Raw genomic sequence first — 24,019 nt, 5'->3', positions numbered from 1 at the left:
AAAATCAACAAATCACACCCCTATCTGGAATTCTTTAAGCTCAACAAAGCCTTGGAAATTGATCTGATAACAGAAAAAAAAAAAATAAGTTGCCTGTAACAGCACACTCACATGTGACAATGGGCTCGGCTTATTGCCTTTTACATTGTTGTAAAGATTACAAACTATTACAAATCTGGGCCACGGTTCATGGAGAAACACTGGTTTCCTTTAACAGAGGCCTTCACTCACTCATTGTTTAACTGAGCAAGCTGTAAATCACAATGAGAGAGTGTACCCTGTGTAAAACTGCCCCACATAGCCTTAAGTACAATAATTTCATGTCAATATTTTGTCATGTTAACTCCCAATCATCTGTCTTCTTCAAGGCTTTGTAGGTACAAATGCCACCAATAAACTTCCTGCCACTTGGCAGCTGTCTTGGAGCACATCGGGGTAGTTATTTTGTGTATGATACATAAATTATTTTTAATTCTGGTGAGTGCCAGGACATAAACATTTATGAAGAAAAATCAATCACAAGCCAAACACAGAAAACCAAAACAAAAAAATGATAAGGTTTGCTCACCTCACCCATTTTTCCGTCAAAAACCCTTTTTTTTTCTTCCTAAAAGTTTATTTTATTTCATTCAGAGAGTGTCTGTTTCTTTTTCCCTTTTAAAAAATAGTTTTATTAAAAAAAAAAAAAAAGTGTGTCTACATCTCAGCTGAAGAAAAATCTGATGTAAGAAAAATAAAAAACGAATATTCCTGATGATCGAAAAATAGATTTGGTCTGCTGAGAACTTGGAAGACAAGAAAGTGACTCAAAGCTATGAACAGGTGTCGAGTCACCAGGGTGCAGGCACATATGAGCAGCACATGCTCTTTGTCTCACAGTGAAAAATGAATAAGTCAAACTCTATTAGAGGAGCAACACTAAGGAGGTGATAAAGACACACAGCCACTACCTGTTCTACTGCATTACAACAGCATCAGAACATGTTTGGCTCGGAAAGTAAAATATCCACAACACAAACTAGTTGATGTGTGTTTTACCAGTCGGTACAGAATTCTGTTTGGGTATACATGTGGAAAAGGCTTCCATTTTGAACGGCTTTCATTCGGCAGTTTTATTTGTGACATGCTTTCTGAGACAGGAAATGAAAACGTGATCCAAATCATTTAGATATGCTGCAGACACACTCAAACCCTAAGCCTCGTTCTGTCGCTCACAGGTGTTACGGCAGCTTTTACTTCTCCTTTGGTTGCCAAAATGACACCTTTCTCTCTGCATCCTTTCAACCACATTCTGTCCTTTAGTTTCAGCACTTTCAGCATGAATTCTTCCTACAGGTGCTGTCTGTGCTGCCGAGGTCTGAGCGGCTTTTAATGTGTTTGCTGACATATGCCAAATCAGGCTTAGGATACAAAGTACCTTACTTCATACCATGTAGGCTTCAAAAACAAACAAAAAACAAAACGCCACAGGTTGTGGCTCTGGATGCTTCTCTCATGTTTACGTTCAGATTTTTCTACATTTCTGCTATTCAGGCCACCGTTATTACTTATTCAGTAAGTCACTCATCCAAGTGATTTATTGAAGAGGTTACTTGGACGAGTAGCCAGATGTTTCCCCCACAGGAAACGCTACGTTCAGATGAACAGAATCAACTTTTTGAGTTATTAAATTTAACTAAAACTAAAAAGCAGAGTTAAAAGAAACAAAAAAATAGAGTTTAGAGAGATGAAAAGTAACCAAACAATTATTCTGTAGTCACAAAATCAATGAAAGTAAAGAAAAAGTGTCTTTAGTTTTAATCTTTTACATAAAGCATTAAGAGGCTTTGGTGCACATATTTATTGAGAACATAAGCATGAATGACCTAACTGACTGCCTTGACAAAATACTTTATAATAATTATATTCTGAAATTCTTCTTAAATCATACAAGTACATCCCATACCAACTACCAATAAAATAATAAAGCTTCAATTACATAAAATTTTCTAATAAAAAAAAACTAAAATGAAATGAGAAATACCAATTTTGAAAATTAACTGAAATTAATTTAATCAGAAAAAAACCCTATATTAACTCTGATTCAGACACGACCATATCCGTTACATATATCCTTACCAGAAACAAATACAATAAAAAACATTTCTGACAATGACAGCCTACATCAGACCAAACTTTTCATGTGTTAAAACCAAAATGTTTTACATCTATCTTATTCTTTAGCTACATCTAGAATGGGTTCACTTTCTTATACAGACATATGAACATTATAACATGATGGCCACAAAAATCAACATAAACATTACGACTACAGAGTTAACTGATTTGCATAAATGCCTAAATACCCGACCAGGAAGAGAGACCTTAACGTTCACTTTTTTTGCCACCTTGAAACAGGCTTAACTGAAGTCAGCAGGAGTCTGGCTGCATTACTCGAGCTCTTTTAGAACAGCCTCATGCAAATCTTAAAGTCAAATTCCTCTGTGAATTATCGTGAATAACTGGCTCAACAACACAGCTAACTGCTACGCTTTATTTAAGATCTACTAAGAGACAATGTGGCAGTTAAGGAACAACCTGCAAAAGAGAACAATGCAAGTTTAAAGAAGTGGAAGCCTAAAGAAGATAGCATTATTGGATTACTTGCATTAAACCTGAAACTGAACATGTGTTTAAAGGAAAAGAAACATGTTCTGGTGTGCGGGCTTTTACCACAGCCTGTGGGTATTGCTTTGAATATAATTTCACGAAGCAGCAGCTTTAGTCATCTAAAAAGAATGACTACATGACTTGAAGCTTCTTGAGCACCAAAACAATAAGCTCCATGAAGAGGTTTGGATGACAACAAGTGAAATCTTATTCCTTATAACACTATGCAGCACTAGTGTTTCTTTTAGTATGAGCAATGGCTACTTGACAAAAGTAGTATTGTTCTCATATAACCTATAGAGACCACTGAGAGGAGCATAGACTTTATACAAAAGATGGAAGTAAGTTTCTTGTCTAAAAAGTGAAGTCGATGCATTTTTGCACTCTTCAGGTTGCATAAAGTAGTTAATTTGAACAGAAGTTTACAGCCTTTTGGTCTACTTTACCATGTGACTGGGAAGTTACTGTGGTATCACTCAGTTTCTGAACCTGATCCACCTCGCCTTGTCAAAACGCTAAAATCAAGGCAAGAAAATGGTCATGTTGAGGCTAACCAAGGAGTGACATGACGATGAGCTACATACGTTTTTATATAGTGTCTATGGTGACGAGTAAACCAGTTAAATGAGAAGAAAACATGCACTGCAAGTCTAAGAAGTTATTTTTAAATACAACCTTAAGTCAGTATGTGCAAAACAAAAAATAAATAAATAAAACCAAACAAAATAAAACCCAAGAAAAATGGTAAAACTCAACTTTAACTATCTGCGTTTAAAAGCATTTGCTGAAATGTAAATTTAAAGTCAGAGCTTCAGAAGGGAGCCTTGGGCTCATCTCTTTTATTTGTATGTTCGAATATAAGACTCCATGCTTGCGCAAGGCTTTTAAGGACCACGGTGCTACCAATCATCTGGTTTTGTGACAACATGTTCAGTTTTGTGAATGACAAAGCTGGGAATCCCGGCACTTTAATCCTATGTGGTAAGACAAACACACGTTTCCACTTTATCTTCAGGTCACCAATACCTGAGGCCTGCTTCTAACTCAGAGGTTTTATCTGATCCCTATTCTGTGAATGCCAGCTGTTCTGTAATACTACTCAGTTCTTCACCACTCAGAGCTATGTTTGTCCTTCCTGTCCTCCACACGCACTCTCTCTTAAGCTTTCCTCTTTCCATCTAGACTTTGGTCCCACTGAGGTAATTTGTAGCTCAGGAAACCGATCAATAATGAGTCCAAATTTACTGGCTAAGTGCTTACCTTGTATCCTCAGTGCCATTCAATCCAGCCTGGGACTTGCATCTGCCTAGAGCAGAGTCAAGTATCATATGTCCATGGTGCTCATGGGGCTTCTGAGAAACACAAGAATTAAAGGGCCAAAGATAATTATGGCTGTAAAAAATATAAACACAGAGACCTAAAATATAAAGGGAGTGTGTTCTTCGTAGCTCAGCGTTTAGCTGGTAGCCATTTGTGGATGGAATATAACCATATGGCAAAATATAGGCTTTGACAGTAGGAGTTAACATGAGGATGATACTGGGAGGTGTTATATGGACTAATATGGGTACTAACACGGACCAATGAAACCAGACTGTCTTGTGATGCAAGTAAGACAACTAGCACACGACAGCATTAACTAACACTTATTTTCACTGCCATTAGCCCAAACATGACTTAATATCCAACCATAAACAATGAGTGGACGGAAAATAATAGTTTTCCTGTTTAAAACTGAATCCCGAATTTGTTCCCAAGTCTGTTTTTAGACGAGCTTATTTCACCAAACTGGAAAAATTTGTTTCGTAATGATAGCTTACCGTTTGTGGGAGTCTCCATGTTCGCCTGGACACACACGAAAAAAGCAAAACTTCCAAACGGGCTCCAAAGATTCACGCACAGTAATGTGTGTGTATTCAGTTCCACGTACCAACTTATTTCGACCCGTCTTCTACCTCACCCTGTTGACAACGACTAAACTGCACTTAGTTCCTTAAAGAAGAATGGAAAAAAAAAACGCTGGAGTCACGGGAGGCCAGAGTAATCGAAACCGAGCAGCCGGATAACTCCATTGCAATGCGGTTTGGGATAGCCAATCGATGTTTTGATAGAGCTGCTTTGCAAGCCTGAGCTGGTGAGGCAGATGTGTAAGGTAAACAGTGTAAAATGTAAATAAGTCGGGAACACTAGTGTACAGTTTTTTTTCTGGCTTATCTTGGAGGACACAAAATTTACTAAATTGAAATAAACTCCTTTTGTAGATTATCATAAAAGAAAAAGAAAGCAAATCCATCTTTTATTTTGCCCACGGGAGTCCTGTGTGCAGGCTAATCAGTTAAAAACAAATCTAAGTGTGTGAATAACAGTCACATCTAATTAGTATTTAAGAGCTAAATGCATTAAAGAAGGATGTGATTTACAGCAGTTTTTATCTTCACAAAAAGGCGCAGCTGACACCTGCTGAAAATTAACATTCAGTGTAATGTACAGTTAAAAGTTCCCTCCTGTGATTTAAATAGTGGTACTCTGCTAATGTCGTGTTGCCATCTAGTGTTAGCAACTGGCAACTGGCCCCATTAAACTGATGGTACTGCAGGTTGTGTTAAGGTATGTAATAAAAAGAAAATTAGTCTTTCATGTATCAGTTACATTGGAAACAGTTTTATTCTGAATAACTCATTTACAGTTTGATTTGTTAAGCATCATAAGTAACTGTTTAGGAAGTTAATTATAGTTATACATTCAACATGTTATTTTCCCCATATTACACCCTTCAGAACACTTTTCACACAATATATGAGGACCTTCACATACGACCCCTGTCACACAACAGTTTGATGGAGAAAGCGAGATCCACTGTGTAAGCTAATAGTGTAATACTGGATATAACAGTTTCCATAATAACCAGCTGTTGTGTTATGGCGTTTTTGTTTTCATTCAGCTGCAGTATCTTGGTAAAACAAATCACTGTGGCCAACATGTAGAGCAGTACTCCAATTAGGGAGAAGCCAGCCAAAAATCTGTCAAAAGGCAGAAGACATCGCCCAGCAAAGTCACCTAGTATAACCACCAGTGTAATTAGAGACATGAGGATGCAGACACCATATGACACACCAGAGACCGATAGCTGCCATGCTACTCCATTACGGAGTTCATGGACCATCTCCACAACCGGAGGTATGATCATACAGCCCCCCCATAGCTGGATGATCTTGAGGAGACCCGGCATGGTGCTCATGTAGCCTCTTTGCTCATGCGCTTGGGTGCGGAGCACAATTGACTCTGAGGTATAGGCCAGGAAGGTGAGACCTGAGGCCACTGCAGCCGCCACAGGACGTGGTAGTTCCCCCTTATGATCCATCACCATCCAAGGGAAAATCACAGATGTACTGAAAGTCATCAGTGCCCCCAACACTGCCACCGTCATAGTTAGGTTCTTCCAGGATACTCGGATAAGACTGTGAAACTGGATGATGCTCAGGATGTGGATGAGCAGGGTAATGGTGAAGAAGAAGCACCAGATGAACATACAGAAGATCCTAAAGGTTCTGTTCCAAGTTGTGTTACTATGTTCCACAGAGGCCACAAGACTGAATGCTGTGCAGGTTGTTAGGACTTCCAATGTGCGCACCAGGAAAAGGGGACTGGTGAAGTCTCTGGCCTCTAGTACAATCACAGGCATTGTCACACCGTGCACTCTGAGCGATCTAGCATCCAGCAGTATATTTAGGCGTCTTGAACAATACCTCAGTCTCAGTTCCTCAAGGTTTATTTTTTTTTTATATCTTGTAGTTCAAAAGTTCAGCCAGCTTGTATAAATCCACAAATATCCGTTTAATCAGGGTTTTGAAGAATAGTCCAGTAGTGTCCATGGAAGCAGTTAACTCAACAAGATCATAATAATACAAAAAAACCTATTAAATCTTGAAATTATTTCACTGTCTTCCTTACGTTCTCCAGCACCTAAATATGTGTAAAATGAAACTTCAAAACAGCACCTCTTGGAATATATTTTGAAGCACGGTTGGTGTCAAAATAGACCTCGCCTACTTCCTTTTTGAGGTTGCAGCCGTGCACTTTCAGTCTCAGTGGAGGTAGGTGCAAATGGCCACAATAAAAAGCAAATGCAAACAGAGCAATCTTCCTCCTACCTTCAGTTCTCATGAAGCGTTGTTCCTTTTTTCTTCTTCTGAAGTAGCAGTAATAAGATAGAGCGGGAAACTGTTCTTGGTTTTTTTTTTTTATTGTTTGAAGATGTATGTCGTGCATTTGTTTTAGGACAATATTCATTGATCTGCAGAGTGATGTAGATTATTTAAGAGTTGCTTGGTGGATCTGTTTGTGGGTGTGCCCTGCTGTACTCTCAGGGGAGAATAGGCTGATATTGTAAAGAGCATCTGTTACCCCCCTGCCACTACCACCCCACCCCTCACTTTTTTGTAACATTTGGAAATAAGTTGTGTTGAGAGCTAGAAGAAAGCTGTAAACATTTTACTGCTTGATTGCATCCATGGGTGTGACTTTGTCTAGCATACACTGTAAATAGATTTACAATGTAGAATCACTGTGTGCGTGCATAATTATCTGCATGCATGTTTTCACAGGGAAGATATAAAAGTGTTCCCGTGTGTACATGTATTTATACAAGCACAAGATAATCTCTGTGGAAATAACCAATCACTTTGCCTCTGTGTTTTGCCACATGTCCTGTTTGTGTTATATATAGATGCTGTATACGCCATTTCCCCAGTTACCGCAGTCTCAAGAGCAAAAACTTTGACAGAAAGCTAAAGACACATCTGATAAGCAGCTGAGGTAATGGCTGTGATGCGTGTATCAGGGTTTTGAACACATCTGTATATAGCTTAACAATAACCCAGATCTAAGACCAAGGCTTGTCTCAGTTTCAAAGATAAGTTTCAGAAGTTCCTTTTTTAAAAATCTCTTTTTATAAAGATGTTACTGTAAAAACCCACATGATGAATGGCTTACATTTCTGATTCCTTATAGTGCCCTCATGTGGTAACAAAATGAAATGCAACTTTTTAAACTTACCACAGAATTTCAGTAATGATGGAAGGCTGTCTGTAGTTATGGATAAGCAGCAGCAGAGGGTGAACTTGTTTATAATATGAACAAAGAAAATCCACCTTAAAATTCTGAGTAATTGCACATATACAGTAGTTTATACCCTAGTAGTTTTCCATTCAATTACAAGAATTTAATAGATGGTTTTAAGACAGGGAAAATTAAAAACAGTTCAAGTTCTTACAATTTACTTGGGAAATGTGGCAGGTTTTCATCTGAAACCCTTTTGTCCTGTCATCTTTTATATACTGAATTCCCCTTTCTGTAAACTCCTGGTCATTGTGCTATCCTCAATGATGCTTGATTCATAGTGTAAGATCATTTATTAATATTAATATGTGAATGAAAACTTACAAAGAAGACTGGAAACATTAAGCTTGCTTGTTTTAAAAATGGTTGAGCCATATGAGTCTAGTGTGAAAAGTGTGACATTTTGGTTCATGTGTTGTAGCAGCTTTGCTGTTACCAAGTAGGTATATGGCAACAAAGAGAAGAACTGTGCCATTTTTATTCTGCTTAAATCTGTCAGCTGATGCATTTATTTGTTGCATTAATTGACTTATAAACTTTGCAAAGCAGAATATATGAATACCAGTCTTTATATGCTGTTATACTATTTTAGGGATGCATCTGCAAACCTGCAGCACTGACAGTGCACGGTTCCACCACATCACAGGAAGTGATGTCTCTCTTGCGATGACTGTGAGAGTTGTTTTTACTCTGAATGTTATTAGCACGATTCTCTGAAATGCCTTCACATCCCATGTAGCCTACTGAGTTTAAATAAAACCTTTACCCTCTGATCGACATTGTGATGATAACCTGAAAATTACAAATAGTACGACAATAAAAAAAGGCTTAACGTACATTTCACTACATATGTTTTTACCACGTACTTAGTACAGTATTGAGTAGTCAATCGCTAATGGCTTGTACCATTTCCTGGTGATTTTTTTTTCCTCAAATTTTGATGCCTTTTGTTTTTATGATTTCATGGTTGCGTTTAGTTTTGAGTCTTGACGGCTGTAAGTGGTTGTACAGCTAATTATTTTATTACTGAGAGGTTCTTTGATGCTTGGTGAATCATGAGAGATATTCTAGCAGCCTGAGCCTATGGTAGCATAACTAAGCGGCAGTTTAAGCTCCAACTTTAGCAAAAAGGAAATTTTAAACTCCGACAAGTAGAGCTTTTTCTGACAACCAAACTGCTTCCATTCTACTTGTAAAAACTAGCATTTGGCTAACAATTCACTGCAAAGCAAACTAATAAGATGCAGTGTTGTGATGTCTGAGTACCATTCTTTTTTACAATAAATAGTATTGTGTGCTTTTATTCCGTTGAAATCCTGAAAGTAAGTCAACATTAACATACTAAAAACTTTTACATATTGCGAACTTTGCAGTATGTTTGATCATGTGTCAGATCAGTCTTTATATTTCTTTTAATAAACTGTACTGTACTGTTTAGTCAGAAAAGTTGCAGCAACAACAAAGCACAGTTCACACTGTTAACACGGTGTAATTTTAACACTGAATGCCTAATAATTCTGTGAAATGTTTTCCAACACCATGTATTGACAGTGTAAACACCCCCACCTACCCACCCCACAGACACGCACATGCTCACTCTTACCCTCAATCCTAGTTTAGACAATTTGAACTTCATCATACTATTAAACCAATAATAGACATGAACTTTTTTTCATGATACCCTTTATTAAAATCTAGTCTGATGGATGTAGGTGGTAGTGTAAACAGCGTTCAAACGAAAAACACGAAACAAACCATAAAAGCAGACTTCATATGCACTTTTATTGTTAACTGGATGGAAATTTTCGGTACAATTCATGGCAAAAATATACACATACTGCAGTGTGCCAAGAAATCAATAAACTCACAAGGACAATGGTAATATCTCTTGACTGAATTCCTCTTCTCAATGACAAGATCATTAAAGAGCACGAGCTTTCTTTTTTGCTAAAGGTGGATTTAACTCTGAATAAGCTTTAAGCTGGAATTGTGTTAATGTTTACTGACTTCTTACCAGGAACTGCATTAGAAATGTCAAGTTGGCTTCAGTGGTTTTACTGCAGAAGAACTTAATCTTGAATTCTTAATGTGTAATAAAAAACAGTTATAACTAAAATGGTGGTTATTGATGAGACACATTTATAAGACAAATATGTGCTATAATTGATATAAATCTAATGCAAGCTTAATAAGGTTTCCCTATTCAGCTAAATTAGTCAGATTACATCAGACCACAAAGTATTGAAAACAAGATAAGCTAAAAAATAAACTAAAGAAAGATAAGCTGCATTTGAATAAAGGAAAATGGTGTAAGTACTTGGTTTATGTGGTATGAGAATAACACAGTCTGTGTTGGTTGAATACTACGGGTTGGTTGTGTATTGTTTAAGACCCTGAAATGTGTGTTACCGTTAGGGCATCTTATATATTCTAACTCAAATCGTGATGTTCTCTGTAGTCTAATCAAATAGTTTTTGAGCCTAATTCTAACCAGGCAGTGATTAAAAATGAAACAGTAGGTGAAACAGAAAACGAACTGCGGTCTCCAGCTTCACACTTTGGCCACTGTACCTGGTCACCTATGGCTATTTTAGGCCTTTGTTGGGTACTTGGTGGCTCCGGGGTGTCTGACTGAGTGTTTAGGTGTGATTGGTGAGCTGTTTCCTTGGGGGATGTGGCCAGGGGTGGCTTGGGCCTCTTTGTCATGTGGTGGGGGCTCTGCTAGGTGTTGGGTGGTACTCGGGGTCTGGGACCCCATCCTCAGCTCGTGCTGAGGTGGCCGTTCTCTGGCGGGGGTTGGCTGGGATGGACACACGGTTGTCATCGGGAAGTGTGGCCTCAGATCTTCAGCTCTCTTGACTGTCCTCGGTCTCCTCTCTTTGTTTCGGCCTTTAGGTGCTGCGTATCGTTTGAGTGTGCTTTGTTACCGATGCAGCAGTTGGAGTCCTAGCATATCTGTTTGCTTCATCCTTGACTCCCCCCCCCACACACACACACATACTGTTGTCTCTCTTTTTTCCTGGTCCTTTTCTTCTTCCATTCCTCCACTCCAGCAATATTATGAATTATAAAATGAAATAAATGAATGAAACAAAAACATCAACAAGAGGAACCTACAGAGAGTCTACTGTGCTCCTCTTGGGAAAGCAAACATGTTTGGCACAACAAAGCATTCGGACCATTATTCTGCTTGCTTCTGAGCAAGACAGGTTTAAAAAAAGAAAAAAAACAAGGGTAGCTAGGAATAATAAAATAATAAATGGGCAACCTGGGCGAGATGAAGACAAACATTTAGAGGTGCTGACAAGAACACACAGGCTCCTGGTTTGATGCTAGCATCTCTCAGATGACTCTTGGATCACTGACAAAAATAAGCATGAATAAACTCATATTTAAAAAAACAAGTTGTTCCTGTATTATGGTTTCTACGGAAACTGCGAAAAACAACAGCTACAACAGGAATCAAAAATTGCACATTTATTTAGTACAGCAGCATGCATAAGACTCTCTAGTCCAATCAACATCATATAAATCTCTGGGAGTAACAATCAAGGCAACCTCACTAATCAAGGTGTGATGTGGCTGTGAGAGCCACAGCACACACAACTGACTGGCACACACACACACACACACACACACAACAAAAACAAAACTTTTTTTAAAAAGTGAGAGGCAAGTTGGGGCAATAGTCCAGCTGACTACCTTTACTTTCTGCTGTCATGCAAAAGCGCTATACTGGCTGAAACTGAACTAAACTTTGTGTGTATAGTCTTTTCGACTGATCTAGAATTAAGCTGCATATCTGAGCCCTAGTCTTTTAAATGTCCCAATTCCTAATTAATGTAGCAGAGAAGTAGGTAGACGTTTCATAGCTTGCCGAGAGAGAGTGCAAGCGCAGACGTTTTATGTTGGAGACTCGGAGTGGTCCGTCAGTAACGTGATTCCCAGGAACGGTGCTCCTCGCGGACAGTCAGTTTACTTTACCGCTGTTTAGACCTTACCGGTGTGACGTATTTACTAAAACGCGCACGAAAGAGTTTACGTGTAAATACGCGCGTCACTTCAGTCGTTAGATAATCAGTCCATTTTAATGCTGTTAGGTTGCTCATTTAGTGGAGTCCTACGGTAAAATACATTAAAACAGCAGAATATTTAACATTACAGTTTAAAAACCCTACGCAGATCTAATTAAAAAGTTAATCCACGCACACACAGGCGGGCTCTCGATCAGCGCCCTGCAGCCAGTCAGAAATAAGGTAAACGAAAACATCTGCAGCGAAAAATTCAAATCGCAAAAATTGTTACAAGCGTGATACCGGAATTACAGATATTTTTAAGAACACGTGAGTGTTGGTTTTTATGAGCAGCGACTGTGTGTGTGTGTGTGTGTGCAGTGGCGGTCCTAGCTTGTTTGGCGCCCTGGGCGAACACTCCCTCTGGCGTGAACAGAACAAATCAACAATTGACAATGACTAATTAATATTAAAATCTGTAACATAATGTATTGTTTGGAGTTTAGTCTGTTACTGTTGCTATTTTTACCATTTCTTTTTGGAGCAACTGTAACTCACATAATTTCCTTAGGGATTAATAAAGTATTCTGATTCTGATTGTTTCAGGATGACCTGCCATTATCCAATGACACATCTGCTTACCTGTATCTTTTGCTCCTTTCTCCTCCTCTTCTTTTCTCTTTTTTCTAAACTGAGGACCTGATGGCTTTGAACTTTTCTTGTCCATCTTCCATTGGTTTTAATTTTGCACTCCAGTATGAACACCCATCCCTCAACTCGAGGATCACCACAAAAAATCTAACAGACCTACACCTTAGTTCACAGATTCACTTTGTGTAGGGTGCATTTCTGAGATTTCACACAACCCAGGATTCAAATCATGAATACATAATGGACTTGGATTTACAACATTATAAATGAAATGTGCTCTATTTGGAAGCAGCAGGCCCCCCCTCCCCTTTCCACGGCTTGTGTGTGAGACTTTAAATCATCAAACTGTAAATTTTAAATTGTTATTGATCCCTTTACCCCTGGTCCTAAAGTGTATATTTATTTTCTTACTCTTCTTATATATATATATTGTTTGTTTACTTGCACTGCTGTAACTGGAGCCTTGTTGTCTCGTCTCTCTATATACTGGACTGTATGTAGCGGAGATGACAATAAAGTTTACTTTGACTTCGGCAGCGAGCAGGCGCACCGAGGGCTCTTGCGCTCACTTTTCGTGTATAGAATTTCAAAAAAACATCGGTGCAAATTACAAGTCTGTATTATAATATCCGCTGTTTTCGTGTTTGTTGGTTTGTTTTTATTTTGTTTTATTGCGAGTCGGTTATTAGATGCTGCTCCAGCCGGTCAGAGAATCCCCCGCCCCCTCCTCTCTGCGCCGAGAGCAGCAGGCGCACCTCGCGTACGCCCTTACTCCCAGCAAATGGGCGATAGAAAACCGATCGGTGCTTATGCCATTCCCAATATGCGCTGGTTTGTGTGAGTTACTTGCTCTTCCCAGCTGAAAATGCCTGCGCGCTCCCAGAGACACAGCGGTATGCTCGTTTGAAATTAATCAAAGGGATGTGCTTTTTTATGCCACTAGCAAATGGTCTTGATTCTGTCTTGATGCGTGCTCAATCATCCAGGTAAGGAAATCCCCCAAAAGTTGAATTTGTCCATCTGGACGAAGCATTTTCAGTGACAGAAACGTGTGCCTAACGGCAAGGCACTAAGTGCCAAGTGCCTCTTCAGTCTCAAGTGACTGCAGGTTTCCCCAACCTTATAAGGAGTACCTTTACATAACGACTGAAACTAGCACCACTGGCTAACAATGGGCTGTGAAGTCAGTTTCTTCATTGATCAGCAGCCACTGATCACAGACCATACCCTGCAGTTTTAGTTTAGTGCAGGATAAACAGGTTAGTCTGCTGTACTGTGATGGGTTTAAAGTAAAGAACAATGTGTAACTGGTGCACAGTGGCTGTGGTTTTATGGTCAGAGTTAGGTACAGAAAGAGTAGCAGAGATTCATATGAACTATAGCTGATAATGCTTAGATCCATCGGCTGAATTCCACCTGCATACCAACTTTATACAGTCTAGTCTCAGAGTCTAAGAAGGCTAACATGTCATTTTTCATATCCTTCCTAGTGAAGTTGATGTGTTGGTCCACCGAATTAATATTATCTGTGAATTGCAGTACATCCCGAGATTTGATTTTTTACCCAGGTGTCATCCACATACCTGAACCAATGACTTGATGGTGTTCCAGGGTAGGATAACAAAGCCCTCTTTTCCACTTCTTCCATGTACAAGTTGGCCACAATAGGTGAAACTGAGGAACCCATGGCACACCCATGTTTCTGCCTGTAGTACTGACACTTGTATGTGACATTGGAGGGATTCGGACACAGTTCCAAGAGCAAACACATTTGGTTGGTGCTGAAAGTGGTCCTGTTTCTGTAATCTCTTACAAACTACCTCCACTGCTTCAGTGACTGGAACACAAGTGAACAGACATGTAACATCATACAAGACCAATATTTCATCTGCCTCCATAATGATATCACTTCCCTTCTCAACAAAATCCAAGGTGTTCTGGTTGTGGTGTTTAGAGCTGCCTACCAGCAGGTTGAAGATCCAAGACAGAAACTTGGGTGACCAAGTTGATCACGAAGACAATTGGTCTTAAAGGTACACCCTGTTTATGTATCTTCGGTAAACCATACAGACTTGGTGTAGCTTCCCCTGGGTATAGCCTGTGGTATGAGGTCTGGTCCATAGTATGCTGCTATCACCTTCTTCCTGTAACCACCTCCTGGGTCTTGTTTCAGGGGCTCATATTTTTGTCACTGAGCAGTGATAACATTTTCTCATGATAGCCTTTCTGGTTTGGCAAAACCGTACACCTACTCTTGTCTGCCAGAAGGATGATAATGTTATTGTCATTACTAAGTGATGTGAGTGCCTACCTCTCCTCCATGCTGATGTCGGATGCTTTCGTCCGCAGTTGCTCTGCTTCCATGTCTGCAATTTTGTTGCTGTTTCTGTGCCTGTGATCAGTTCCACTAGCTGGATTTATCTTGGTGTCACAGCAAAGTTCAATCCTTTTGCAAGGATGTTTTTCTCTGCTTGGGTGAATTGTTTGTCAGACAAATTTTTCACCCACTTGTCCCCATCCTCAGTGTGGCATACTTCTCTCTTTCGTCCTCTGAGGACACACTCTGTATTTTGCTTTGGTTTCCACCACACAGCAAGTAAGTCAAATTTCCTTTGTTGCCTGGTCTTAAACTTTTCATGCTGTGCTAGACGAGTTTCCTCAGTGATTTCAAACACCTTTTGAAGGGTATTCTCATCTATAGACATGCATAAGGTTGGAGAAACCTGCAGTCAGCTGAGACTGAAGAAGTCACTTGGATGAGTGACAAAGTTCTCATATTTTGGCTAAAAAATTTTCTGCTAATTATTGTTGCCCCATAACTGACTAGACCTAGATTCTAGTACAGATGAAGAAGTGGCGTTTTGATTGTGCCTTGTTATTGTTGCACATTTAATAAATAAACTTTTCTCCTTAGTAAGATTTTATTATCTAAAATTTGTAATTCTGTATAATACATTTTATACAATATATTCTTAAAATAGTTTGTAAGAAATTATTATATAATTTTGCTGACAAAAGCAAAGCTGTCATGGGGCTCTGCAGGCCGGTCAAAAACGACACCCTTACTACTTCCATAGGAATGCAAGGTAAGTAACGGCCAGGTGCTGATAACCCAGTGCACTTGATTAACTGATTATCAGCATGTCTGGCCACGTGTATAGAAGCAGAGGTTTTGGCAGTTTGGGCTGGTCTGCAGCATTCAGGTGTATATTAACACAATGGCCCAATCTTCCTAGGAGTGGATGTTCTAGCAAATTTGCTTGGGTGATGATTTGTGCTTGTTTTGCATCCACAGCATTCAGGCGTCTTGCAATCACTGAATCGACCATGAACTTATTTGTATACCAAAGTTAGTCTGACACCTAAATCCACCGAAACTTGGTCTTGCAGCAGGACAATAATCCAAAGCACAGTTTGGCTGAAAAAAAAAAGAATCAAGGCCCAGTTCAGAACTCAGAGGACTGAAATGCTGTTGAGTGCTGCAATATCTGCATAACTGCAAGATATTGCTGGTAAGGAGGATTTCACAATGGGTGTACTTAACCTTTGTTTTATTTCAATAATGTGTAAAGAGCAATAGTTTCCACACACATTAAATATGTGTGAAGGAAGTAAAACTGGTGCGCATATGACGTTGACTTTTTATATGTTCAGTATAAAAACTCAACGTCTTCATCTGTACAACAGTCTAGATCAGATCATAGACTGTACTAACCAAAGCCTGCGGTCAACTGTCATAGTAAGACCACCAAGTCCTTTGTTTCTTTAAGAATGATTACATGCAGGGTTAACAAGTTTAATAGCCTTTTATCTATAAAATTGTTGTTTGCATGCCCACACTTTATGAACATGGAGAAATTAGATTTTTTTTTAAAGATATCTTAGCAGCATTTGTTTTCTGGAATTTTTTTAGGACAGTAAAGTCTGTCTAAATGTTTTCAAAGTGTACTCAACTTCTCACCAGATTAAGAAAAGAAAACATTTTTTGTCTTTTTTTTCCTTTTATATTACATTGTTTTGCAGTGGTCTACTTTAACATTTCTCTTCGTCTCTTTTTGTATCTTTACTGTGCTAAATAAGAACTGGTACTTCACTTTAGTATGCACAGGTACAATAGAAAATCACAGTAAACACAACTTTACCACTGTTTGTTTTAATTTTAAAAGCTGCCAATGTAGAGTGAGGTAGGTACTGAGGTAGGATATAGGTTGACCACATCAAACTGTTACCTGCATTTATAGACATGCTTACATAGACACAAAAGTTTAACTGTGTGATTTCTGGTTTCACATACATCTCCACTGAGAAATGACAAATTATTTGGGGGTGAAGTGAACATTTGAAAAATAGTCTATTATATTGGTCATTTTTTTATATTTAAAGTTTAATCATCATTTAATCTCTTCTCATTGTTCCATACAGATGGCAAAGCTGTGGCACGCCCTGCTCCTGTGTTGAGCATGGAGTCCCCTGTGCCTTCCATCCAGTGTGAGCTTCACTGGTACACCACAGGAGTGTGAAAAGGCTCACTTTGTCCCTGGTTACAACTTGGGTGGTGAAGGCTTTGACATTGTGACGATGGAGAGAAAAGGTGCCTATGTGATCGACACTGAAACATGGAAGATTGGAAATGGTAACTGTAGGATGTACCGTAACCGTTACATGAATGGAGAGAAACAGAAGGTCCCCGTTGCTGTGGTGGACTGGAGGACCCTGCCCAAGTGCAGTTTGAAGGTCTCCAGTGTGGTCTATGATTCTGTTGAAACTCTTGTCAGTGACTCGACATCATCTGTATCCAACAACTGGACAATTGGCCTTGACATCCCGGTAGATCTTTCAGCAAAGGTTGGGGTTGGCTTAGGAGGTTCTCACTCAAGAGATTCTACCTTTGCCATGAAAAAGTCGAAACAAGACCGCTACACCTTCTTACACCATTCGGTCAACTGTAAATTCTATGGGTGAGTATGTTATTTATGGAAGCCTTTTTCCAAAACTCGAAATTTTGAGAAATTTAACTCGAAATTTCAAGTTAGCTTTGCCAATCAGTAATCTACGTGGAATGCGCACTCAAAACTGGATCGCAACAAATTGGCGCTTTCGAGAGTATGTTTGCTGATAGTCACACCATGTGATTCAGCTAATAACACAAGGATTTCATAATTTGTGAAGCCACACTGAAAATAATCAGCAATTTGTGCATTCAGGACTGACTGTAATACTGGTAGCTTAGCTGTAGCATTTGTAGCTGAGGGCTTCAGCTTCCGGGTAACAAGGAAATGACGTCATTCACGTAGATTACTGATTGGCAGTGCTAGCTTGAAGTTTGGAGTAAATAACTCCAAATTTTGAGAAAAGTAAGTCAAAATTTCAAGCTACTTTTATTCTAAATTTCGAGAAAATAACTCTAAATTTCAATAAAATAACTCTCTAACTAATTTTGTGTTATGGACACTTTTTTTTTTTAGTGACAGAAATGCGCTTTTTTTTTTATAATAACAATTTTTATTTCATTTGAATTTATGTGGCATCAAACAGATTTTCAATTATGTGTCACATATAGCCTATTTTAATTTTAAGTATGTAAACCATTACAGAAAAAAACTTAGCCCTATTATATATAGAAAATGTTCACAGTTATTGAAGCACATCGTTAAGTTTGAGTTTTCCCTGTTTCTGTGTTTGGATTAATTATTGTTCCTCAATATGGCTGGCAATGGTTAATGTATTTGGCAGTAATATGATGTAAAACGGATGATGAACATCTAGTTGACATGAACTCAATATGCAAACTTATCATAATGATTTTTAAGACAATGCTTCCTGGTGCAATATACTGTGAAAAGCTCACAATGATGCCCTCCTGCTCCCAGTCTGTATACTTTGCTAAGCCATCCACTGGATCAGATTGGCCAGTGAGTCATATGTTTGACAACACTGTTTCTTAATAGTTATTATTAATCCCAGCCATTTCCTCTGGGATTAATAAAGTATTATGATTTGACTTAAAGGAAACAAAATCTAAGGTGATTCACTTTTCTGTGATATGCTTTTCTGTTCCACAGCTACAGACTGGCAACAAGTCCTCCTTTGAGTCAAGAATTTAAGTCGGCTTTGGATATTCCCCCTTATTCGTCTGAAACTGCACCATTATATCACAATCTGATTGACACTTATGGAACACATTACATCACACAAGTGTCTCTTGGAGGTGAAATTAAAGCAACCACTGCTGTCAGGACCTGCATGGCTACAATGAATGGACTAACAGATACTGATGTTAGTGACTGTTTGTCAGTTGAAGCTTCAGCTTCTTTTGCAAATTCTGCCAGTATTAATGCCACAATTGACCACTGTCAGAGAAAGAAAAACAAGTTGGGGTCTAATGAAACTTTCAGCAGTTCATTTAATGAGCGACGCACAGAAGCCATTGGTGGAGATATTGATGGAGGTGATATCCTCTTTGCAGGCCAATCTGACCCCTCGGTCTATAAAAACTGGCTCATTTCTCTTAAAACTATCCCTGATGTGGTCCAATACAACTTAAAACCCCTACACACCATACTGCCATTAAATCACCCTGCCAGGGCGGGACTGAAGCGAGAAGTGGAGCAGTACATTAAGAAAAATGCAGTGCTGAAGAAATGTTCAGAAACCTGTAAGATTGGGCACCGATCAAACGCAAGAGATCCTTGTGCTTGTGTCTGCAACAGTAACCAGAATGTCAAGTCAAACTGCTGTCCTGGTGGGAAAGGTCTTGCAACCTTAAAGGTGTTCAAACTTTATGCAAAGGGTCTGTATGGTGATGACTGGAGTCAAACAGATGGTTCAGTGGAGGTGACATATGGTGATCAGAAAAAGCGCACTGATATTATAAGTAATGATGACAACCCTAGATGGAGAGAAACATTTGAGTTTGGAACCATCACCATCAACATGAAAGATAAACTTACATTTGCTGTGTATGATGAGGACAGTTACTGGAACAGTGATCTGTTAGGCGAGTGTTCATTTGATCTGCGAGCAGGGAAGGTGAGCGACAGCTGCATGCTGAATCATGGGACCTTCTTCTTTTCCTACATCGTAGAGTGTGCACCAAGTCTTAGTGGGAACCAGTGTCAGGAGTATATCCCCTCGCCCATGAGTCCGTCTTTGGCTGAGGTTTTCCACACCAGAAATGGGGTTCTTCTTGGAAAGATGGGGAATAAGTATGAGAAGCCATTTTAAACCAAATGTCATTGTTAGGAAATGAGTCAGGGGGAGATGATTATGTACTGGATATCTGTTTGCTTAGGTTTTTGCTTTTTATTGCAGCTAAAATATTTACATTTATTTGTTCAGTGGGTGTAATGCATGAAGAAGTCATGACAAAGAACAGTTGCCCCAGTTTGTTTTAGGTGTGAAGGAAGTAAAACTAGCACACGCCTTTGTGGGTTTTAAAGTAGTTAAAAACAAAATCTGTGACAACAGCAGACTCAAGTCTCCACTTCTAGATCAGTTAGTAAAGCATAGGTCGAATAATAGATCTATGCTGCTCTATCGATCAGAGCCTGCTGTTCACCGTCAGTGTAGTACTACAAAATGCTTTGTCAATTTTAAAACATTTCTTGAGTTGCACAATTGTTCACACGTGCGTCTCCAGTGAGTAATGTGTGAAAAGGTTTAGAGCTGCAGTGCATGTGTGAAAAGTTCTTTAATGTATTGGGAAAAAGTTGAGAATGTTTAACTTTTGTTATTTTTGTTTTTTTATCAATGTCATTTCATATCTTCTCATTCTTAAATGGTTCCATACAGATGGCAAAGCTGCAGCACCTCCTGCTTCTGTGCAGGGCTGTCTGGTTAGAATGTAAACTGCATCTGTCATGTTCATATCTATTCAAGTTTCAGACATTGCATTTTATATCCAGACTACCCTGCTTCTTCTGTATTACACTTTCACGTACTGCAAATTTGTAACTGTGTAGCTCATATAAGTTACAACTGTCCACTTTATTTGTGTCTTGCAGAGTACGGTACATAAACTCAGGACATGGCTGATCAATACAAGCATCATTCCATACTTTCTGTGTTGGAGTTTACTGCAGACTAACCATACAGTTTGAGTTTGTTTTTAGAATTTGTATCTTTTTACTTATTCTCTATGTCAGAGTACAGTATCCTGCCATTTGCACTATGTCTGAACCTGGAGCTTTATAATTTGTCTCTTTGCATACATTTAGATGGCAGAGATGACAATAAAGTTCACTTTGACTTTTACAGGGAGTGCAGAATTATTAGGCAAATGAGTATTTTGTCCACATCATCCTCTTCATGCATGTTGTCTTACTCCAAGCTGTATAGGCTCGAAAGCCTACTACCAATTAAGCATATTAGGTGATGTGCATCTCTGTAATGAGAAGGGGTGTGGTCTAATGACATCAACACCCTATATCAGGTGTGCATAATTATTAGGCAACTTCCTTTCCTTTGGCAAAATGGGTCAAAAGAAGGACTTGACAGGCTCAGAAAAGTCAAAAATAGTGAGATATCTTGCAGAGGGATGCAGCAGTCTCAAAATTGCAAAGCTTCTGAAGCGTGATCATTGAACAATCAAGCGTTTCATTCAAAATAGTCAACAGGGTCGCAAGAAGCGTGTGGAAAAACCAAGGCGCAAAATAACTGCCCATGAACTGAGAAAAGTCAAGCGTGCAGCTGCCAAGATGCCACTTGCCACCAGTTTGGCCATATTTCAGAGCTGCAACATCACTGGAGTGCCCAAAAGCACAAGGTGTGCAATACTCAGAGACATGGCCAAGGTAAGAAAGGCTGAAAGACGACCACCACTGAACAAGACACACAAGCTGAAACGTCAAGACTGGGCCAAGAAATATCTCAAGACTGATTTTTCTAAGGTTTTATGGACTGATGAAATGAGAGTGAGTCTTGATGGGCCAGATGGATGGGCCCGTGGCTGGATTGGTAAAGGGCAGAGAGCTCCAGTCCGACTCAGACGCCAGCAAGGTGGCGGTGGAGTACTGGTTTGGGCTGGTATCATCAAAGATGAGCTTGTGGGGCCTTTTCGGGTTGAGGATGGAGTCAAGCTCAACTCCCAGTCCTACTGCCAGTTTCTGGAAGACACCTTCTTCAAGCAGTGGTACAGGAAGAAGTCTGCATCCTTCAAGAAAAACATGATTTTCATGCAGGACAATGCTCCATCACACGCGTCCAAGTACTCCACAGCGTGGCTGGCAAGAAAGGGTATAAAAGAAGAAAAACTAATGACATGGCCACCTTGTTCACCTGATCTGAACCCCATTGGGAACCTGTGGTCCATCATCAAATGTGAGATTTACAAGGAGGGAAAACAGTACACCTCTCTGAACAGTGTCTGGGAGGCCGTGGTTGCTGCTGCACGCAATGTTGATGGTGAACAGATCAAAACACTGACAGAATCCATGGATGGCAGGCTTTTGAGTGTCCTTGCAAAGAAAGGTGGCTATATTGGTCGCTGATTTGTTTTTGTTTTGTTTTTGAATGTCAGAAATGTATATTTATGAATGTGGAGATGTTATATTGGTTTCACTGGTAAAAATAAATAATTATTTATGCACAGTAATAGTCACCTGCACACACAGATATCACAGATAAAATAGCTAAAACTAAAAACAAACTAAAAACTACTTCCAAAAACATTCAGCTTTGATATTAATGAGTTTTTTGGGTTCATTGAGAACATGGTTGTTGTTCAATAATAAAATTATTCCTCAAAAATACAACTTGCCTAATAATTCTGCACTCCCTGTACTTCATGGGTCACATACAACCCAGTGTGAATTTATGCGGGATAGAGCAGTCGAACTATAACAAAAAACTATTTAAAAAAAAAAAAACTTCTTTAAGTGCAAAGAAGTACTATTGCTGAAAACTTTGACATTTAATAAATGATACTTTATAAAGCAAATGAATATATTTGAGTTCTTCCTGTTTCTTTTTGGATAATGTGTTTGTCAGTAAGAAGGATGTAAAGCTGATGATGAGATTCACTCATGATGTGATCTTATAATGACTTGCAAGATCATTCTTCCTGGTTTCAAAACAATGAGAAGCAAAAACTGCTGCCCTCCTTCTCTGAAACTGTCCACTTTACAAAGCCAGCAGTTGGCCTGTGGGTCAAATGTTTGAAACTTATTATGGAAATATGAAGTAAATCCATTCACATGTGAACCAGTTGTGTTTGTGAGGTTTTAATTAGCCTTTGTAAAGGGGCCAAACAATAATACAGAGTACAACAGCAGTCTGCATGGCTTTTTACAAAGGTAAATAACAATCATAAAATCATTTAGAAACACAATTTATCTACATGGTCACAGAATACAGTCAGAACATTCAGTGCAAAATGTAACTTATACATTTAATTATATTTTGTGTTAAAGGGCTTCTGTGGCCTTTGTTGCTCAGCTTTAACTATATGAGTCCTTCCCATCACCTCAGTTGCACCAGACTGTTATCTGTGTAGGCTAAACCTATTTCATGCAGAGGGCCTCACAATATCCGATTTTCACTGCACATTAATTCATTTGTGCAGGTCAACTTACTGTAACATCAACAGAAAAGTATAGTAAAGAAGTAAATTAAAAACAATAACTATACAAGAATATGCCATATTGCGAGTGAATGGAATCTGGTAGGAAAGTTATCCAAACCACATAACACACACATCTGGGAATATCCACAAGACCCCGAAACACACGCACACACCGGTGTCAGGTTGAGGTGAGCAACAGCCTTTTTATTTGTGACAACATGGACGGCGGTTTTTTAGCCTTTCAGTTCAGCACGCAGACACACTGGATGGCTGCCACCGACTTCTTTCCTGCACACCTGTTCTTCCCGCCTCCGCACCGCCCTGCGACCTCACTTCGTCACCCCTCCTCTGCAGCAGGCCAGAGACCACGCCTCCGCCACACCAGCAAAACTAATCTTTGATTATCTAAATATTATATGTTATGTTATATAGTAGAAGAGCAGGTAGACGTGTCATGACCTGCTGCAACCAGAGACGTGTTTATGACAGATTTGGAGAGATCCGTCAGTTTATTCCTGCGTTCATTATTTCATTGCTGTTCACGGCAGGTTAATGTGATTCTCAGCCCGTTACGGACAGTCGGCTGCTGGCCGTTGAGGTTACCTCAGTCTAGATTTTAATGGTAGTAAATTCTAAACCAGTTTACGTTTAAATACACGTATCACGTCACAGGTTAAAAAGAAGAAGAAGTAAAAAAGTGTTCGATAGATAATCATTTAATTCTAACGCGGTTAGGTCATGACTAATCTAATTTAAAAGCCTCTTGTCACCTCTCGAGGCACTGACCTACTTTAACGACCCGCAAAGTTCTGAGCAAGTTGCAGTGGTGACGGTGGGAGGACCTGCGGACACTTTCAGATAGGAAACTTGGTTGAGCTTTACACTTACGTGAGGCTCGGATTAATAATTAGTTTTAAAAGATGAAACTTAGATGTTTCAAAGTCTGATATTCTATGTTTGTAAAAGAGTATGATGTCTCTATTTCCTGTCAATCTTTCTTGTTCTTTGCCTATATGGATAACTGTTT

The 24,019-nt window shown here is 39.2% G+C and overlaps 3 protein-coding genes across 5 annotated transcripts in view; 1 reads left to right on the top strand and 2 right to left on the bottom strand.

Annotated features, from left to right (window-relative positions):
* The window catches only part of LOC146384903 (testis-expressed protein 2-like), a 33,503-nt gene extending 28,818 nt beyond the window's left edge, over positions 1-4,685 (bottom strand). The window contains exons 1-2 of one of the 3 annotated variants that reach the window (XM_084930348.1): positions 4,470-4,685; positions 3,910-4,001 (exon numbers count right to left, since the gene is read on the bottom strand). In XM_084930348.1, coding sequence (XP_084786474.1) covers positions 3,910-3,977 — 68 coding nt within the window. In that variant the 5' untranslated portion in view covers positions 3,978-4,001; positions 4,470-4,685. The remainder of the gene's footprint in view (positions 1-3,909; positions 4,002-4,469) is intronic. The other 2 variants (XM_084930350.1, XM_084930351.1) reach the window with 2 other exon arrangements.
* Positions 4,686-4,897: 212 nt separating this feature from the next.
* Positions 4,898-6,602, bottom strand: LOC146384902 (myeloid-associated differentiation marker-like). The gene has a single exon (XM_084930354.1). It carries the CDS (start codon positions 6,329-6,331, stop codon positions 5,456-5,458), a length of 876 nt encoding a protein of 291 aa, XP_084786480.1. The 5' UTR covers positions 6,332-6,602; the 3' UTR covers positions 4,898-5,455.
* Positions 6,603-13,181: 6,579 nt separating this feature from the next.
* LOC146384901 (perforin-1-like) lies at positions 13,182-22,372 on the top strand. Its single transcript, XM_084930347.1, has 3 exons — positions 13,182-13,417; positions 16,854-17,389; positions 18,494-22,372. Exons 2-3 carry the CDS (start codon positions 17,010-17,012, stop codon positions 19,653-19,655), a joined length of 1,542 nt encoding a protein of 513 aa, XP_084786473.1. The 5' UTR covers positions 13,182-13,417; positions 16,854-17,009; the 3' UTR covers positions 19,656-22,372.
* Positions 22,373-24,019: the final 1,647 nt, after the last annotated feature.

The sequence above is a fragment of the Perissodus microlepis genome, chromosome 6 (genome assembly GCF_051167445.1).
Source record: "Perissodus microlepis isolate ML-2025 ecotype Zambia chromosome 6, ASM5116744v1, whole genome shotgun sequence".
In the NCBI taxonomy this organism is placed as follows: Eukaryota; Metazoa; Chordata; class Actinopteri; order Cichliformes; family Cichlidae; genus Perissodus; species Perissodus microlepis.
This window is presented reverse-complemented; position numbering and strand designations above follow the sequence as displayed.

Coding starts and splice junctions, on each gene's coding strand:
- LOC146384902 (XM_084930354.1), bottom strand. CDS start 6,331: ATGCCTGTGATTGTACTAGAGGCCAGAGACTTCACCAGTCCCCTTTTC.
- LOC146384901 (XM_084930347.1), top strand. CDS start 17,010: ATGGAGAGAAAAGGTGCCTATGTGATCGACACTGAAACATGGAAGATT. Junction 17,390..18,493: donor GTCAACTGTAAATTCTATGG/GTGAGTATGTTA, acceptor TCTGTTCCACAG/CTACAGACTGGCAACAAGTC.